Here is a 20,064-nt window from a genome sequence, read left to right on the forward strand (position 1 = left end):
GAACAACTAAAAAGGACGGCTAAATATTACTTAATATTAATGAAGAACAAAAAACCAAGTTTAATTACATTACCATAAAAGAAAGATTTGAACAAACTCATACATATCGAATACTGAAAAGGATGGAATAGTGACAACGGTAAGTAAGAGTGAATAACAGATTGATATGACAGTGAGAATGTTGAGATCCCAACGTCCTAGATTGTATCGATATATAGACAGAGACAAACTGCCAAAATTGCTGAAATGATCCTTCATCTTTGGTTTTTTACATCTTCATCCACAAGCTTCTCTTGTTTCCTTTTATCCAGAAATAGTCCCTTACTTTTGATACCTACACACAAACCAGTTTAAGTTAGAAATGCATTAAGAAATTAAGTTGATATTTTAACAACATGTATACCATCGATTTCGATTTCAATTCCAACTCTTTCAATAGCTTCAATATAGCACATGAAGATCAGAAGAAGTTGCGTAATTAAAAATTGTGAATCTCTGTCTTTTTTTTCTTTTTTTTTTTTTGTTTTCCTGAAATACAATTTAAATCACTCACAGCACCACCTTGTGCGATTAGTGACAACCACCTTGTGCTTAAATTTTGTTATTATTTTATATTTGTGCGATTATCCTCAAATACCTTTTTGAATGAAAGAAAAAACAGATAATTAAGAAAACCTCTGTTCGCATATATTTTACAAAACTCGAACTCGTGATGTATACACAAAGAGCTATATCCCACTTCATGATAAGCATAACAAACTTTGGGTTTCATGCCTTATATATACTTAAGATAGTTAAGTTATGATTAATTAGTCATTTATTTTTCTATAAAGACTTATTACTATATTGCAAACCTCCAAAAGAGTAAAAATTTCACATCATGATATTGAGAAGGTGTGTTATACGAGCAATTATTCCGCAATTATACAATGCATTGGTAAAATTAAAAATTGTTGGTGTTCTCCACCCAGCCTCACAACGGAGACTACACATAGCCTAACTTGGAGCCAATAATTATGGAAAGGATATACATTATCTCAATAACAAATTTACACTTATCTTCAGAAGGTTGGTTACGCAAGAGATAGCTACGAATCTTTTCTAGATGGTAAGATGGCAGCAAATCTATATCAAAAGGGAAAAATCTTACTTGGAGAACAAGACACATTCACCCTATAAAAGAGGACGCAACATACGGAATTCACATGATCTACAACACACATATCACATACATAATTGGCGTATAAGAGGCTCTGTTTTACTAGCAAAAGGGAATCGTCAATATACAACCGAAAACCCCTCATCCTCTCCATTCTAGAACCTCGTTCGGTGTACAAACAAAAACTAGATACCATAAAATTTACTTTTATAATTTTAATATAAAAATACAATAAACTAACAATAAAAAGATATTTCATTAGAAATTTAAAAACATTTTGATGTTTGTACAAAGCTAATCTATTTAATTATGTGATGATATTATCAATTAAAGCGTTAATCTATAAAAAGAAATTGTATGGCAATCATTGAGCACCAGTGCACCACAATTCTTTGAAACATTGTTGAAAGACGTACATCACCCACCCCCAACAATGTTCATATACCCTTCTTCTTCCTTTAAAAAAACAAAACAAAATAAAGATTAAGGCGCGCTTCTAGATTTGACGTTTTTTCTCTGTAAGTTTTCCTTTATATACATACATATTTCTATATTTTTGTGTATATTTATATCCATTCTATATCTATCTATCTACATGGATGTATATGTACATATTATCTCCATCCTGACGTACCATCCATATAAGAATATATAAACAAAAGAAAAATCGAATAACCTACGAGTGCTCAAATAGATTTATGAGATAAAACTATGTTTTATCAAAACAAATTTTATTCGCATAGACGCAACTCAATGCATAGCAAATCTAGGATTTCAATTTACGTAGGTCCTTGACTTTGATTTTTGATTTAGGGAGAGAAAAAATGAAATGAAGCGGAACAACTACCATCATGTCACAAATTAAACGCATACATATAAAAATGAATGAATTCATTACATGAGAGATTTTATTAGCTAGGCCTATCTCTTGGATTTTAAAGCCTTACACGATAACATAAATTGATACCTTTAACTAATTAACCACTAAAAAAACACGTACGAGTATATTCTTTACTTTGGAAAATTAAATTATAAATAAATATTTGAACGATATAAAATCACAACTATGTTTTGAAATGAAATACATTTGGGCTCAATAATATTAATACTCTTTTTATTTTTCATGATACCAACAAACGTTTTGAAATCGTCAACACTAATTCCACGTACATAACTTGAAGACGACACATATATCTTTCATCTATATATACGGGCGACCGATGTCTGACTATGTCGCAATGCGCTTGCTCTTTCTTTAACCATCTTAATTTCAACCAAATTTTCAGGTTTAATTACTAAAAAATCATGAGGTCATCATCGACAAGTAGCATTGCCATTTGTGCACTAGCAATTCTGATGATGGTGTTGGGAGAACCAAATAAGGTAGTTGTGTCGGCTGCAACATGCTCGGTGAACGAGCTAAATTCGTGTATGCTTGCTTTTACAACATCGTTGCCGCCACCGGCACAATGTTGTAGCAAGTTAAAAGAGCAACAATCATGTTTGTGCGGATACATGAAGAACCCAATCATGAAGGAATATGTTAACTCTCCCAATGCCAAAAAGGTTTCTACCGCTTGCGGGGTTCCATTTCCCAAGTGTTAAAATGTACTTTAATATAAGTGTACTACTCCTTATCCTAATTCATCCATCCATGTATATATAAATCACATAGTATTTTGTGTTGTTTGTTCTCCATTTCAAGATATGTTTGAGATGTGAAGAGAGCTAGTTATATGTACTACGATCGATCTAGGGTATTATTGTATTTAATTACCATTTCTTATCCAATAAAATATATAAAATGCTGAATCGTGAAAGATGTAGTTGGATTTTAGATTGTTCAAACGAGTGAGCGGTTAATAGGTAACATTCAAGACACCAAAGCAACATCCAATTGAGCAGTATACGGAGCTCGAACGTAACTACGCATTTATGAGATGAAACTCATCATGACTCTCAAAAACCCTCCTACTAATTCACCCTTAAATTATATTATACAAGTATTGCTGTAAATGTTATCTATCATTAAAATTTTGTTAAACACAGAGTTTAGAAGATATACATTTATATAAATCGACCACTTAGGTATTTAATTATCTTTATCTCATAGAACCAAAGTAACGTGAATGCATTTCGATCCCTTATTAGCATTTCATTTTATAGCCAAAATAGTATTTAAATACTTCGACAAAACATCGAAAAATTAAACAATTACATCAGAAAAACAATATTAGCCTACCATAAAGGCCACGAAAATGAAAACTAATAGACTCTACATATAAAAGAAAGAAAAAACTGTTTAGTGTAGTCTTCAGTGAGTTTTGAGTCCCAATACCTCGACGGTGTATGAGGGAGGTTAAGATGTAGGCTAATAACCTTACCTCTACCAAGGTAGAGAGACTGAAAGAGAGACTGCTTTCAGTCTCTACCTAAATGATAAAAAAAGACATGTCTCCACAGGTCAGGATATTTACCACTCATCCAAACGACGCTGCTTTATCTAATAGCCACTACACTACATCTAATCATCAAAACAATGTGTTGTTTTTGACTTTTTGGTAAAAGTATAGTTAGTAGCCGGAGTGCGTCCACATTTCTGTAATGTGCATCTATCAAAAAAAAAAAACTTACATTTTTCAAACTTTAATAATTGCGGACGATGTTCTTAAATAACCCTTAAAGGGAGGTATGGTTCGCAGAATGTTTTTAAATGAATTGGAATTTGTCAAAGAAATTGAAATTTGAAGAAATTGAAATCTGAAAGTTTTAAAATATGTTGTCTGTTTGGTTGACGGAATTCAATGGAATTTAATTAAATGAATTAGAATTTAAACTTGACAAAATTACCGTTTATAAAATATTTACAGTTTATTTTTTCTTATAAGAACAATACTAATAATGGATAATAATAGTATAAATAATAATATAAATTAAAAATAAAAATAAAAGTAACTAATAATAACATAGATATATGTCCATATCGATCCATTTCAGCATACATATCAAAAAAGTCAATAATTAACTTTCCCAAATACTTTTTCAATTCACCTGCAACTTCACATTTGCAACTTGTTTTCTCCATCAATCTTTTTTTCTTTTTCAAATTCATTTCTTTAATAGATCTCTACAAATCTCATATTCCAATCCAAACAAAACAAGCATACTATTATTTAATACACAAAAAACACATGGAGTTCGAATAGGGCTGCCGGATATTAAGCGACGATGGCCGGAAATTTCAAACAATGGTCAATGGGAGGTAGCAAACAGTGGACCTCTTTCTACAAGGTAATATCATCACTCGTCATCTAAAGTTAGGCCAAATGTATCTCAAGGTTTAAATGGATGACCTTTATCTCAAAATGAATTTTGGCACGAGGAGTCGAGGACACTCCATTAGCTATCGTATAATAATCTATTTTTTTTATATAAAAAAAAAATTAATTATTTGAAAAGTGAAAATGAAATTTTTTAAAAATAGTTACCTCATATTAATTTTTATCTAAAAAAATTCAAAGTTAAAGAGTTGCCAACAACATTGCATCCCCAATAGACGTTGTCATTAGAGCATTGGTACTACTAATTAGTTCATTCATATGAGTTGTATGGAGAAAAAGATGTCCCATAAGGCATTATATATATACTAAATTTTCTGATACAACGACAATAACAACATGACCCAATCTCTGTGCGGGGTATGGGGAGGTAAGTTATAGACAATCTTACCTCTACACAAAAGTAGAGACCTTCCATAGGGACCTCCGGCCACAAAGGAGTGCAAGACGAAAAATGAGAAATGTTTAGAAAATCATACCTGTCTGCCGAAAATCTGAAAAGAAGAAATACATGTCTGCTGGGTCCGGCTACTATGCGGATCGAACGTTTATCACTCATGCGTCCTACCGATATCTTAGAAACATGTTTGACAAAACAAATACAAATACGCAATTTTTTTTAAAAAGTAAGTGGACTGAAACGCCTGATCCTATGTAATATTTTGGTACCTTAAGTGCACACCATATAAAACTCATGCCTAATGATGCATTATCCTCGCACATGAGTGCAAAATATATTACGAGTAATCTTCACTTGTCTTTATCAAGATTTGTACATGTAACCTTATAGCCTTTATTTTATAGGGTCGGATTAACACCAAATTGTTGGAAAGTGAACATATATATACCAGATACTACATTTATAATAACTTTCAATGTCCACCAAAGATATAAAGACTGCTTTTAGATTCTACCAAAGATTGAAAATGACCTTGAGCCTTACTAGGTATTAGGATCGAATTCATGACCTCTTCAGAGACAAAGGGTCCAACCGGGTCCAACCACTGATCCAACTCAATTGGTTTTCTCTATTATACTACGGTACATTAAAATAACTAGGGTTAAATGCATGGGAATGTAACTAACTATGACTGAAAAGTTATTGTTTGCATGAACTTATAGAACCTATATTGTATGCATGAACCCTGCTAAATGTCTATTGTATCACGAAACCAGATAAAAGCTTATGTGGGCCCGGTTTCATCAACAAACCTAGATTTCATTAATAACAAACCCATATTTCATTCAGGTATAATTTTCAAACCAAAATATAAGTATATGCAAGATTTCATTACAAAAACACACAATCAAAAATTACAAGTTTAACACTTTCAAATTTGCACAAATCTGAAACTTAACATGATAATTATCTATATAATCCAAGGGGATGTCTAATATGATGTTAACAGCAATTAGAGAGCTACTGTTGCCCTCACATTCAAGGGGGATGATTATTGATTTAACATGTTACAAAGAGGATGTTTGTGAGAGGAGAATTGATGCTATTAACAGCATTTAATATTTCCTTATAATCCAATTAGATCTGCCATACTCTCAAATCCTCAATACATGAAACAACCTCCAACCATAATCAAAATTTCAAATTTACCAATTCAAGAAGCACTTCCTAAACATGGACTCTAGTATTGTTGTGACATAAACAATAAACGGAACTTGTTGGGTTAAAAAGCCTCACCTGACTCTTCATCGCAAAATTACACTTGCTACTATACCTTTTATTCACACAGATCGGGTGGGTATTTTATCACAAAATCGAAAGGCAAAATCCAAAATCAATGAAAACAACAAATCTATAACTTTTCGTTTATCCGACGATGATGTATCACTCGTAATTTGGACGGAATCTGCCTCCGTTCGTCACCACCACCATGTGAATATCCATCAACAACCTCAAAATTCTGAAAATGATTGGGGGAATATCAGTGGTGGTGGAGTGCATCATATCAGTGGTAGTGTGACAGTGGCATTGGCGACATTTTCGAGGTGGTGCTTGCCAGATCCGACCACCATGATCTCATCCGTTTATGGCTTTTCTTCCTCCTCGGCTTCCTTCTTCACTTCTTGCTTGGGCAGTAATAATGGTGCTGGTATGTATAGATATATAGAGAATGAAGACATATATATATATATATATATATATATATTTAGGTATAGATAAGACTATCTCCAATGCTAAAGGCGTCCTTAAGCTGCCACATCATATCCTTACAAATCCTTATAGATCATTATAGATCCTTCAAATCCTATAATTTTATCTCTAACCATACAAACATCCTTACATGTCCTTACATATCCTTTTACCTCCAACTAAAAATAAAAATATATCAAGTAAAAACAAGTAAGGGCATGCTCTTAGGTAAGGGCATCCTTCAAAAAATTCTTAGTTGAGCTTCAACGGTAAAGGATATCCAATGGCACCTAAGGGCGACTCCATTGGAGATAGCCTAATGGTACTTATAGATTTAGGCTTATGGATTTGAGTATGATTTAGTTTTAGATTTGTTGTTGATTTTGATTTTCATAGTATAGATATATGTTGATGGTGTGAATATATATATATATATATATAAGGAAAGATAAAATGAGTCCACCTAAAAAAGTCCATACCACCATGATTTTCTGGCCCACCACCATGATTTTCTGGCCACTGCGTCGCCGAAAAGTCTTAGTGTTTTTACAAAAAAGTCTTGTATATCGTAGTAGATGATGGTGGTGGTGTGTAAGTTACGAAAATCAATGGACTTTTTTTAGCTGGACTCATTTTATATTACAAAATGTTGTTAATAGCATTACTACTACTCTCACAAAAGTCCCCCCCCCCCCCCCCCCGGTTTGCCACATGACAAATCAATAATCATCCCCCCCTGAATGTGAGGACAACAACAGTCAACTAAATGTTGTTAACACTTGAATATATATGTTAATTTTAAGGTACAAAATGAAAATGTTTATACACTTGAATATATATGTTGATTTTAAGGTACAGAATGAAAACGTTTTTTTTAATCAAAAAATCCACATTGGTCCACGTAAGCAAAAAAACATTGAAAAGTCAAAAGGGTGACCGACTATAGTTAGTTACATTTTTATACACTTAACTCAAATAATTAATCTCTTATATTAATAAAATAAAATTGTGATGATGTCATTTTATTTTAAAGAATACTTCTTAATATACAATCTTGATATATTTATGACATCATCCAAAAAAATTTAAAAATGGACATAAAAAAAAATGAAAACTTATTTCAAAATATTATGATATTAATTTTTTTTTAGATAATCATGGAAGGTTTCTATTAAAATGGGAAACAAATTTGTAAATCAAAATTAATTATTATAATACCATTTTGGAGTTAAAGTTATATAATTTGAATTATCATTAGATTTTTAATATAGCTAATGTGATGTATAATTGTTATATGTTATGATTTTTAAACAAATTGTAGTCTTAACATCCCTCATTCAAAATATACAATATAATAGTGTTCAACATATTAAGAAGTTAAACATGTTCGTTGTGTTTTATCTTTATAAATTCAAAGTTTATTTGGATGCCCGCATAATATGCGGGTTAATCAGCTAGTTATTATTGTAAAATAGCTATCTACCTTACTCGCTGTCTTAGATTAATAATTCAATATAGAAATCCTTATCAAAACAACTAACGTGTTATTTTTGTAGACATCTAGTACCAATGCATTTATATCGATCCAAGGCTCTTGATTGGACGTTGGTTAGGTTCTAGTTAATTTTGTCTATAAATTTCAAGCAAGAGATGCATTACCAAATCACATCTCTTTATTTATTTCTTTCTTAAACATATCTCGATCAATAATATCTCTTTGTATATTTTTCGGGGTAATTTACTGAAAAAATGAGGTCATCAACATACATTGCAGTCTTGGCACTTACAATTCTGGTGATGGTCTTGGCCAAAGAACCTAAGGTTATAGTGTCGGCTGTGACATGCTCGGTAACCGAGCTATCGCCTTGCTTGCCGGCTTTTACGTCTTCAAGTCCACCATCGAAGTCGTGTTGCTCCAAGCTAAAACAGCAACAACCATGCTTGTGCGGATACATAAAGAACCCAAGCTTGAAGCAATATGTTACCTCTCCTAATGCCAGAAAAGTTTCAAGCACTTGTGGGGTTGCAACTCCTAAGTGTTAAAGTCTACTTAAATCCTATATATATACACGTACCCCGGCCATTATATTTTGGAGAATATTTCTCCTCATTTATCTATCTGTATCTATATCTATATATTATATATTTATATGTCATGTGGTGTTGGTGGTTCTCCATGTTGTAAAGAGAACCGGATGTGAAAGGGGTATTGTTGTATTAACTAGCTCTTCATGTATGCTTCAATAAAATAAGACGTTGTATAAGCTTTTAATTGGATTATTTTCCAAATAACTTTCTAAAGTGGTAATTATTAAAAATCAACTCTCAATAATCATACATTTTGGAGTATTTATTTCTGTTTGGAAAATGGTTACAAGTTTTACGCCTTAAGGAAATTGATAGCTTGTTTTATATACTTACAATAATTCTTTTATCAGTGTACTGAAATAACAACGTATTTTTTTTCTTTTTTACGCTGTTAAACCCACAAACTTTCTTATGAAGATGTTTTGAGGTAAAAAAACATGGATAAATTTTTTCCACTCCAAGCTATAAACTAGAGTGGCAAGATAAAAAAAAATAATACGGAGTAATAATTGTTCTATTCCTGGTGGGAAGGAAAATTATATAAAAATTGATGTGACATTGATAGTATTCGAATATGTCCTGAATTAATGCATACCTAACACTCCGATGAAATCATAAAATGACGGATCACTTGATACCGGTGATGAAAACGATATTTTTTAATGAGTATGAAAAACAATACTCCGTATCATAAAGTTTTAAATAACTTAACAAAGAACAATAATCTATATAAATTCACTGAAAATGGCCAGAGCTTGCCTACTATTGAAACAATGAATAACATATTAGAAAAGTTTTTTACATGAAATTGAGCAACTTTGTAATCGGGAATCTTTGATGAAATTTGCACATAACAATAGTTACCATCTAAGCATAGAAACGCTTACTTGTTGATAAGGAGCGGGCGTGAAATAATTTCTGAACTCAGAAACTGTACCAACCATCGAGGACAAACTAACACTTGGTAACTTAAATTTGCAAGACATTTCAAACCAGAAAATGTTTAAGAGGAATCATGAAGGCGTGCAGTACTGCTTTGCTCGTGGCCTGCTCCAACAACCACAAGGCTGCTCTTTTGCAATAGCATGCATAAAAAAAGGCACACGGTTTATGTATGTACGTATACAGGAAACACATGAAATGAATTACCATAGACAATTTCATTTCTGCCAAAACTTGCCATGAATGTCCCCAAGCCCAATATAAAAGACGTAGAAACAATAACAGGCAGCTGGCCTATTATATATTTATATTACGAGAAACAATAACAGGCAATAAGATAAATAGTTCAAAATGATGAATTCAATTTTTCACCTCAATGTGGAAGCATATCGACTAAAGTTATCCTTCTGGGAAATCTGGGAGGCAACCTTAGGATCATAGCATCCTCTATCTCAATTGGTAAATGTGTTGCTACAATGACTATTCCACCCTGACTCCTGTGATCTGCAATCATTTGCTCCAAAAGTTTCACACCTTCATCGTCCAAAGCAACTGAAGGTTCATCAAGCAGCCAAATTGGTCTATCCATGGCCATCACTCTTGCAAGCTGCAACCTTTTTCTTTGACCCATCGAAAGCATTCGTGCCTTTTCATTGGCCAAACGCCCAAGCCCCATGAACTCGAGAGCAGGTAAAGACTTACCTTGTTTATATTCAAGAACTTCAAACCACTGAACATTATCCAGAACGGTAAAATTGCTCTTTATTGCTTCTTTTAAAGAGAGCCAGTTGAGTTGAAGTTTGTACTGGTGAAAAACTCCTGACTCGGTTATGTCATGGCCATTCCATAGGATCTCACCTGCTGACGGTTTAGAGAACCCAGCCAACATGCGTAAGAACGTAGACTTGCCCGACCCGTTTGCACCCGTGAGTACAAGGGCCCCGCCATCATGAATTGATATGTTTGTGTGGCGTAAGATTTGTTGGGCATTTCTCATGCAAGAAACGTTGTTGAGAAGTAGCCGAGGAAGTGGGGGACCGCGTAACGACATTGAGGGTCCTCGAAGAGTTTGAAATCGCTCTAATAGTTGATAAGGTAACCAAACTATGACCTGCATGTGAGAATTAAAGATCATTAAATGTGGCAATTTCGATCTATTTACCCATAAACGAATTGGTTTGGGTAATGTTTGCCTCTAATCAGTCAAACAGGTAAAATAAAAATAATTAACTAAAAAGGCCACTGGTTAAATGGGTCAAAAGTCGCCTAGAGTGTCTTCTTAAACAAAATCATCCTAAATCATGAATTCATTTTATTTCAAAAATATACTATTGTTATGTAAATAATGTATTAATCCTAATCATGTTCGACACACTCACAATATATTGTAAAAGTTTCATAGAAACTGTGTTAGGGTCAGCCAGCACAACCGGTACAGAAACTGACCTGTTTTGACCAGTTATGCAAGCTACCAGACCCACCCATTTTGCCGCCTATAATTTTGCTGGTCTATAGATGAGCAGGCTGTAAACTATAGTCACCTCATTCCATACGTCCTAAAACTTTAGTATGGATGACTATTTTTCTATAATGTACGATTGTACGCGTACCCAATTTCATAAAGTAAAAATAGAGTTTTGTACCTAATGATCCATCAGGCTGAAGATAGCTAAAATTGTAATACTTGCTTGCATCAAGATGAGACAAGCTAAAATATAGTTAATAAGGACTTCTAAAACGTAGTAAACACCAAAAAATCAACAGTTTCAACTATGGATGACTATCCTAGCTTTTCTCTTACCATTACCCTCCTATCACCTGTGGTTCGTTATCATTCTTTAACTAAATTAGAGACTTATCGCCACACAAATCATGAACAGCACCAACTAAATCAGACATACTATGCATCTCTTGATCAATAAGAAGCAACCATGTCAACAGTTGGTAGCGCTGACACGTGCATATAAAGAATAATTGAACAGTCAACCCAATATGAACGTTAACTATCTCTTGTGCAATTAAAATCATAACATCTATTCAGCCAGTGGATCCATGAACACCAAAAATGACACGGTCAGATGTGAACCATTTAATGTAACCTTTAACACTTTTCTAAGAAAGAGGTCTTGGGATTTATATCAAAAAAAATAAAAATTGCGAATCATTTGAGAATAGATGAAATAGAAAATGTCTGGATAAATGCAAAGATAGAATATAAATCATTCAAACAATAAAACACAAATTCGTCAAAAGAAAAACTTACAAAGAAGAAATCCAGAACGCACATTTATAGTTTAACCAAGTAATAAAAACATATCTAGGGAACTTTTTCCAGTTAAATCACTCTAAGTAATGGTACTAAAACAATCACTTTAATGATCCCGCAGTACCATATTCTACTACTAAAGTATCACCGTCTCTAACAAACTCGAAATGAATATCCCTTTATCGTTAATTCATGTTATCTCTGTAACTCAGTTAGCCTACATCTAAGCTAAAGGTCTGACCACACAACGAGTTATATCAACTTTGTTTATTCTGATACGGGCATTTGTAATTCAGAGTCGTTACGGAAAAGAAAGCTAGATTAGTATTCTAAGATCATTCCCAAAACCTGGTACCAAAAAACCTATATTGGTTTTGTATTCAAAAGGTTATATTTGTCAACATTCCCAAGTTCAAATATCAAAAACCTTGGTAAGGCATTTCATCAAACACATGGAATGCATGAGTTCCTTGCAGAAACACACACCCTGACAATTTTACAATTATCAAACTTCACAAGTTTGACACAAATATTTCTCATCTCATTGCTAGTGTATAAATTAAATAAATCATTTTCCTATATATCATTTTCCTATATATACACACACACACACACAAAGTCTTGCTCTGCAAATAGATAGCAAATGATTTTGGGATTATGAAATTGGGCATGGCAAGCTAACCTTATTGAATACGTGGGTCCGGCAACATTCCGGCGACGTCAAGAGTTCGGAGATGGCAACTATAACTAAGATAAAAGTTTTTTAGGATTTATTGTGACTTTATGAGGTTAACACCTTTACCAGCGTCAGTCTAGTATGAAATGTTGATTAACTATTAATTTTATTGAAATAATTTATTTTTATTGAAGTTTTAAAACATAAAATAATTAAACATTTTTGCAATTTAAGGCCCGTTCATTTTTTGAACTTAATGCATTCGGTCAAATTTCATTTTATTTTTTTGACTTAATAAATAAAAATAACTGTCATTTACTTATTTTTTACTTAATACATTCAAACATTATTTATATATTCAGTTACTTAATAGATTCAGCACTTAAAGATTAAAAAAAACGACCCCTACCTAATACCGTATTGTTGGTTATTTATAACTCAGGTTTTTTTTATTGAAAAAATAATGAATTACATCAAAAATGAAAAATAATATTGTCAAAACATATTTTAGACACATAGTACAACGCCTTGTTATTTGCATTCATCCTTGTAACTTACCAAACCGAGGATCTCATACTTTCATTAAACGGCTACTGAACCACCATACTCAAGTAACCGAATATTTTACACCAACAAAGATTTTACACAGTTGCTATGACGTGTCGGTGAATAATACTAAATATTATTACTCCTGTTATAAGGCCATGAGAGTGATAATTTGTGACCCGAGTACGTAAGAGTTTAAAACAATCTCATTTATGTGTGTTAGTGTGTTACTATATTATATATATACTTTCGTTCCTACTCTATATGGTCATAGATAAGTTCTAAAGTAGCTTTGCTTCTAACATAACGGTATTACAAGCATCACCGATTATGACTTTATGAGTTAATGAAAAGGTTTATATAATGTAAATTATAGTGGTTATGTACTTCGTGGATAGATAACAATTTTTATGTGTGGTCAATGAAAGGCTTGGATACAATCACGAGATGCATTAGTTAAAACGTGTAATATTAACTTATTGAGTAAAAAGGTTGGCCCTTCCCCAGTAACCGAATAAAAAAAACCTTCCATCTATTTCATGGATTATAAACTTTAGTCCATACATAATGAGTTTAGTTTATCAAAGTTATGATACTAACGTGAAATGGATATACCAACATATTGTTGATGATTACTCTGTAATCATGGTATTAACTGAAAGAAATTTTTGTAAATTTTATAAGTAGTTAAATTAAATCTTGTCACAGGAGACGCTTAATTGAGAGTAGTAGGTAGCTGTATGCAAAGAAGAGATGAGGAAAATAAAAAAGGAGGGGATCCCTACCCAACACAAATTTACCATACACAACAATATATGCATCAGACAGTTGTACTGTACAACTATTTAATGCACATATTGTTGTGTATGGTAAATTTGTGTTGTGTAGGGATCATTTTCCAATAAAAAAACACAACTTAAATAATTAAGCACCTCGGATGGGACTTTTGGAGAATCAAATCAAATGAATTACATTGTCACCATTCAACAACAATTATAACAAACTGTAGCAACTCCAAAAGTAGTTATTACAACATAGAAAGAAAACATATCAACAAAACATCATTCTTTATTACATCATAACACAAACCAAATCCAACAACATCACCTTCTCTTGAAACACACCATACATATTTTGATGATTGTCCAGTGATTAAAAAGCATCTCTTTGACATCCACGTAGCCTCGGTTTTACCTGAAAAATTATCTTATAAAAAGATGGTCGAGGGTTACTTCAAACCCGACCAAGAAAACATCCCTCCCTATCAACTTCTACAACTGCCTTATCCACACCGGCTCACGATTGCAAACCTAGCTATACAAAAAGGACAAAAGAGATAGTACCCCCCCCCCCCCTCCTCTTGATTCCTTATTTATTGTGGAGTAATCTGCCATAAACGAATACAAGCATCTTCACCAGAACTCACAACAGTGTTTTCATCAACAAAGGCAACTGCATAAACGCCACCCAGGTTCGCTCCCTTTACAGTCGTACGACTCGAGGCGGGCTTGCCAATTTCATATACAATAACACATGTATCCAGAGATCCAGTTGCAACCATAGTGTTATCAGGAGACCACGCTAGACTGTTTATACGAGCCGTGTGGTATAACATGTTCTTGAGCTTAATCTGTTCATAACAGAAACAGATATAACTTGTCACAATTTGATATTGCCTTTAGCACATAACAAGATCAAATATGAGCATACTGGACCAGGATATACATATATTCGTTTTTACTGAACTTGGACTCATACATGGGCAATCCCAGCTCCTTTACCTACGAATGGACTTTGTTGGTTATGGTTTATTTGAAATTGGTCACAGGGGTCAAATCAAAACATTTTAATGGGTCAAACTGGTTAAAAGTTGTCCAGAGAGTATTTCTACTGAGTACAACTTCTTAACAGATTAAATTTTGAATTTTTTGTTATTATTATTGCAACAACCAAGTATTATAATCATACGTAATGCATTGGGTAAGTTCCGAGCTTCCCATTTTTAAATAAGTCTCAACACGCTTTGACCCATACTAAAGTAAAGTTAATTTCAACCCAGGCCAGTCTTGACTCATCAGTTTCCCTACCCTACCCATACAGTTTGTGAACTCTAACTGTCAGCATGGGATACCAATTTGTGTCAGACATACTAAGAACTATAGTTGTACGAGAAGCAATCTAATACAAAAATGGATATATGATACCAATAACTTAGATATGGGATACAAGCAGATGATAAGATATCTACATGTAGCCCTATATATTACAGAAGCCATAAGAATACCTCTCTTGAGACCCGATCCCATACAACAGCTTCTCTGTTGGCATCAGCAGAGGCAAACATAGAAACATCAGGAGAATAACGTATCACAGTAATAGCACCTCGATGCTTTTCAAGGACAGCTTCTTCCGTCAGAGAATCACCACTGACTGAATATATGTGCAATTTACCATCTTGGCCACCAACAACCGCTTCGGTTCCATCAGGGGCAATTGCACATGCAGCCACAGTAAACCCTAGGTCAACAGTTGACAAGACTTGTGTACCACGAAGGAGGACGACACCTGTCTCAATTGCAATCAATGCAAGTTCGTGATCATTCAGAGCCAAGCTCAAGTCCTTCGGTTGACTGCCAATGTCGACGATATTTGCCTCAGAGCATTGATCTCCACTTATAGGAATCCTCCAGATCTGAGTACAACGAGAAAAAACTGTTGACATTACCCTAAGCTCTGAATTTGAAAGTAAAAGGCATGAAATCATGCATTCAGGATATTGGTCGCAATATCAACCCATGTATATATAAATGGTTCAATTCAGATTATGTATTATCTCTACCTGAGGCAAAAGATCAAAAAAAAAAAAAAAACTTAGAAGGAAATGCGTTGAGGGGTCAAACATGTGAAAAGCTGCCAAAAGAGTATATTGAGGGCATACTACAATAAAATGCAATGTACTGCTCACTATTTAACCGATAATTACAACATATTGCCTTTTAACACTATTTTTCTTTTAAACAGCAAAACTACACTACTCTAACTGACCCACAAATAAGCTAAGTACACGCCTGCCACGGATAAAAGAGTGAACTCTGGACTTCACCTTATGAGGCAAGAGCCTCTACCAAGTGGGCTAAGCCTTTTAACCCTTTCTATATTACATACTTACCATTTAATGCAAAAACATTGCATACATTTGGTAAGATATGGTATTTTTGCATCCAATAGTTATAAATAAAGCTTATAATATACTGCATTTTCTTGCTATTCACCCAATTTTTGATGCAAAGAATAGCCGAATCATTTTATTTAAAGTTAAAAGTTGAAATAACTATTAAATGATATAATAATCACATTTGATTATATATATTTAAAAAAAATTGACGAAGGGTTTTCCAATTGAACCCAATTGAACCCATACCTCAAGTTACCCAATTTGACCTAACCATGTTTTGACCCATAACCCAATCCGACCATTTCCCCACCTGCACATAACAAGTTCCTTATAAAGATAATAACATTATACATTTATAGAAGTCACACAAGCATGACTGTATGAAAATCTTGAAAGGAGTATGTACCTTATTGTCAAATCCAGACGACATGATCTCCTCGTCAACAGCAGCAAGACATTTAATTTGGTTTTTATCGTTCCTCTCTAACTTACCACTGTAGCCAAACCCTCGAGTCCACTTAAATATTAATCCATCATAGCTGCTGGACAGAATAATCTGTGGGTCACTTTTAAGCACTGCAAGTGAATTAACATTCTTCATGTGTCCACACAGAATCATTGGATCTTTATCGAGATCACTAGCAGAATATACATATATAGTGCCACAAAGAGAGACAGTAACTACATAATCATTTTGCCAAAGACACCCAACTAGCATGTCTTCCACACCACCAGAGCCCGGACAAGATAATGTCTTTGCCACAGTCCCATTGAAATCCTCTGATATTGTCCAAATTTTTGCAGTCTTATCGGCTGATACAGTTAGCACCTATAACAGGGTGAAGAATGCAGAATTATATATGAGATGCCAAATAGTACAATAACAAATGAAAATAAAGCACAGAAGTGTAAAAATACTTGGTACAGGTAGGTTGTGTACTGGGACATTACATGTCATAACGTTTACAAAAACTATACTATATCCATAATAATTTACATCTATTTAATGTATTTACGACTTTTAGGCATTTAAAATACACTTCGGACAGCTTTCAACCAGCTTGAAAAGTTTCCTTACGAGATTTGTTCTTAATATACCTTTTTGACCCATTAGAGATAAAATGACATAATCCTAAACAACCCGCTCAAATGTTAAATGGGTGGGAATTTTCATGACTAACACAACAAAAACAACTCAAGAAAACGAATCACTCATCTGTTCTGAGACGAAATACATAAAAAAGGAAAAATCCTATATTTGGACAAAACGCAAACATAAAAAAAACAACTTATCTTTTTTTCTACCTGCTTGCTATCAGGACTCCAGCTAACAGCATATATACTACCTTTGTGAGCATCCTCTGAGGACAACTCACCCTTCTTCTCGGCAGTTTTTCCATCATATAATAGTCCCTGCTTGTCAGAGCTAACAGTAATGAATTTGGTGCCATCAGGTGAAAACCTTACACAGTTGACAAAATTTGAGTGATCCCTGCATATGATAGTACCAATAAACATTCCAGTCATACCAAATGCAACAAAGGTAACTTGATTGCTCTGCTAGCTGTTGTAATATTCATCTTTAGATGGAAAAAATAAAATAAATAAATATCATCATTCAGATACTATATCGGTCTTTTTATGGTACAAAGTTACAAACCTATGTGACTGCTTGAACTTAAAGGGTGGTCCTTCATAGAAGTTCACCAAGAAATCCTCTCCACATGAGACTATGCGGAAAGGCCTTGTTGGCTTGAATGCACAGCTTAAAACTCTCCTTGAGTGACCGTCAAATTCTCCAACATTGCTTCCAGAGTCCCACCTGATTAAGATTGTTGTAATGAGTATAAGTCAATTTGGCAAAATCACAAAGTTCACAACACAAACATGTTCATAATTAAATAATATAAGTGCTTCATCACAGGAAGAGAAACAAGAATCAAAAGAAGGACTTGTGAAACCAGAAAAGTGGACAAGCCACAAAGATTGGGATTTTAATCTTTCAATAGCCTCAAGTAATCTAAAAGAGACCTTATAAATATATAGACAGCAGGGCCACCATAATGATGTCAAATAACTGATAACTGTCTACTACAAGGTTTAACAACCCACAACCTATGAGCTATAAGCTGCTACTGATACCGCTAGGCAGAAGCCTGTGGGTCAAACTTCCATGCGAAATGGAGCTAGGTGCGAACAAACAAACATGGCAAAAAAGTCAAATCGTAGCTCTTATTGGTTGAAAACTTATATGCATCCTATCGAAAATGCTTAATCAATATTCAACAATTACAGGTCTTATCTTTAAGGATATATGATAAATAAACCTATAGGCCGTATAACCAATCCTCCGGGTTCCCCAGTTTCAAAAGTAATACAAACTTAAATCCCCACATTAAAAAACAACTATTTTGAACAAAACCAAAAAAGGCCATAAAAGCTTCATTGAGTCATTTCACAGCACCCCATTATGATCAAGAAGAAATAGCTACAAAATTTAACCTTTATTCAAAGAAAATCTGATTACTACATTAGTCTATCACATTGCAACAAAAGTTCATTGAGGCATTTCATCAAACACATTATAATCAAAAAAAGAGAGAAAATGGAAAACCCACATAAAAGCGCGAATAAAGGACTTGCCCTTGCCATCACCAGAGACAACAATCCTCATACCATCAGCAGACCATTGAAGATCATCAATCCGACCAGACAAAGCCCGAAACTCATTTTTCAAAACAAACCCATTATGGGTACCCCAGATCCTAACAGTCCCAGAAACATCAGCAGATGCGATCCATTCGCCATTTGGTGAGAATCTTGCTACAGTTGTTTGATAAGCATGTTCTGCATATACTTGTACATCTAATGGTCTTTCCAGATAACGTATTATCACTGATCGCCCATTGCAGTATAGAAATGAGTTTGTTTTCGGGTCGCCGGAGATTAGGATTCCACGGCCGCGCTCTGTTGACGGGATGCATGCGTATGTTTCTATCAGTTGAGCCATTTTTGTGAAACTTTTTTTTTATTTTTTTGCAGGGGAAGGGAATGGAATGGAAGGGAATGTTATGAAGAAATGAATGAAAGGATACAACACGGGGAAATGGGATGGATCCGTTGATTGATTGATTACTTTTTTGCGAAAACAACGTGGGGTGTATCATTCAAGAGACAGTATTTCATAACTATGATATTAAAAAATTTTGGTTTTTTTTTTTTCACAATATAAATTGTATAACCGACTGTACAAATTAGTAATGCACAGTTGTGGTACATCAATCAAAATAAATGATACGAATATCACTTTCCAATTTTTTTATCAGTTAAAAGTTATATGCTCGTACCCTGTTAAATCCTGGATAACCCGGACAGGATGTGATCACGGAGTTCTGAAGAAAAAACCCTACGGGCTTGTCACTCAAAAAAAAAAAATTCCACACGTTTGTCACTCATTATTAATATTTTCTTCAATTTGGTAGATGACTAATACAAAGAAAATGTTAATTCAAATAATATTATATATTAGTAAAAGGGAATATAAGGTTGTTCGTCACTTATATCCATACTTCGAATAACTTTTTATTAACTAAATGGATTTCACGGTATTTTTTTTCAATTATGAAACTCCAATTTCATATGAAATTAAAAACTGTCTCTAAATACCCAGATTTGAACTTAAACCTTAATATCAGGTATTTACAAGTACCAATTCATTCATTGAT

At 33.7% G+C, this 20,064-nt stretch overlaps 2 protein-coding genes across 3 annotated transcripts; both read right to left on the minus strand.

The window, feature by feature from the left end:
• Nucleotides 1-9,719: 9,719 nt before the first annotated feature.
• On the minus strand, nt 9,720-12,764 carry LOC122596655 (ABC transporter I family member 1). 2 transcript variants are annotated; one of them, XM_043769269.1, is made up of 3 exons: nt 12,625-12,764; nt 10,049-10,787; nt 9,720-9,801 (listed from the first exon to the last, which is right to left on the minus strand). In XM_043769269.1, the coding sequence occupies exon 2, from the start codon at nt 10,725-10,727 to the stop codon at nt 10,050-10,052; it is 678 nt and encodes a 225-aa protein (XP_043625204.1). In that variant the 5' UTR covers nt 10,728-10,787; nt 12,625-12,764; the 3' UTR covers nt 9,720-9,801; nt 10,049. The 2 variants fall into 2 exon arrangements, with proteins under 2 accessions (XP_043625204.1, XP_043625203.1); XM_043769268.1 differs by lacking the exon at nt 9,720-9,801 and having other exon boundaries at nt 9,871-10,787.
• A 1,748-nt stretch (nt 12,765-14,512) lies between these two features.
• Nucleotides 14,513-19,459, minus strand: LOC122598033 (actin-interacting protein 1-2-like). The gene is made up of 6 exons (XM_043770639.1): nt 18,958-19,459; nt 18,000-18,161; nt 17,645-17,831; nt 16,746-17,168; nt 15,449-15,856; nt 14,513-14,794 (listed from the first exon to the last, which is right to left on the minus strand). The coding sequence occupies exons 1-6, from the start codon at nt 19,347-19,349 to the stop codon at nt 14,537-14,539; spliced, it is 1,830 nt and encodes a 609-aa protein (XP_043626574.1). The 5' UTR covers nt 19,350-19,459; the 3' UTR covers nt 14,513-14,536.
• Nucleotides 19,460-20,064: the final 605 nt, after the last annotated feature.

This window comes from Erigeron canadensis, chromosome 4 (assembly GCF_010389155.1).
Source record: "Erigeron canadensis isolate Cc75 chromosome 4, C_canadensis_v1, whole genome shotgun sequence".
NCBI classification, from domain to species: domain Eukaryota; kingdom Viridiplantae; phylum Streptophyta; class Magnoliopsida; order Asterales; family Asteraceae; genus Erigeron; species Erigeron canadensis.

Bases quoted from the DNA above. Each gene is read 5' to 3' on its own strand.
- LOC122596655 (XM_043769269.1), bottom strand. From the start codon at position 10,727: ATGTCGTTACGCGGTCCCCCACTTCCTCGGCTACTTCTCAACAACGTT.
- LOC122598033 (XM_043770639.1), bottom strand. From the start codon at position 19,349: ATGGCTCAACTGATAGAAACATACGCATGCATCCCGTCAACAGAGCGC. The intron at 18,162-18,957 runs GTGGGTTTTCCA...AATCTTAATCAG, and splicing joins TCCTTTATTCGCGCTTTTAT to GTGGGACTCTGGAAGCAATG. The intron at 17,169-17,644 runs GTAGAAAAAAAG...ACCCTGTTATAG, and splicing joins GGAGTCCTGATAGCAAGCAG to GTGCTAACTGTATCAGCCGA.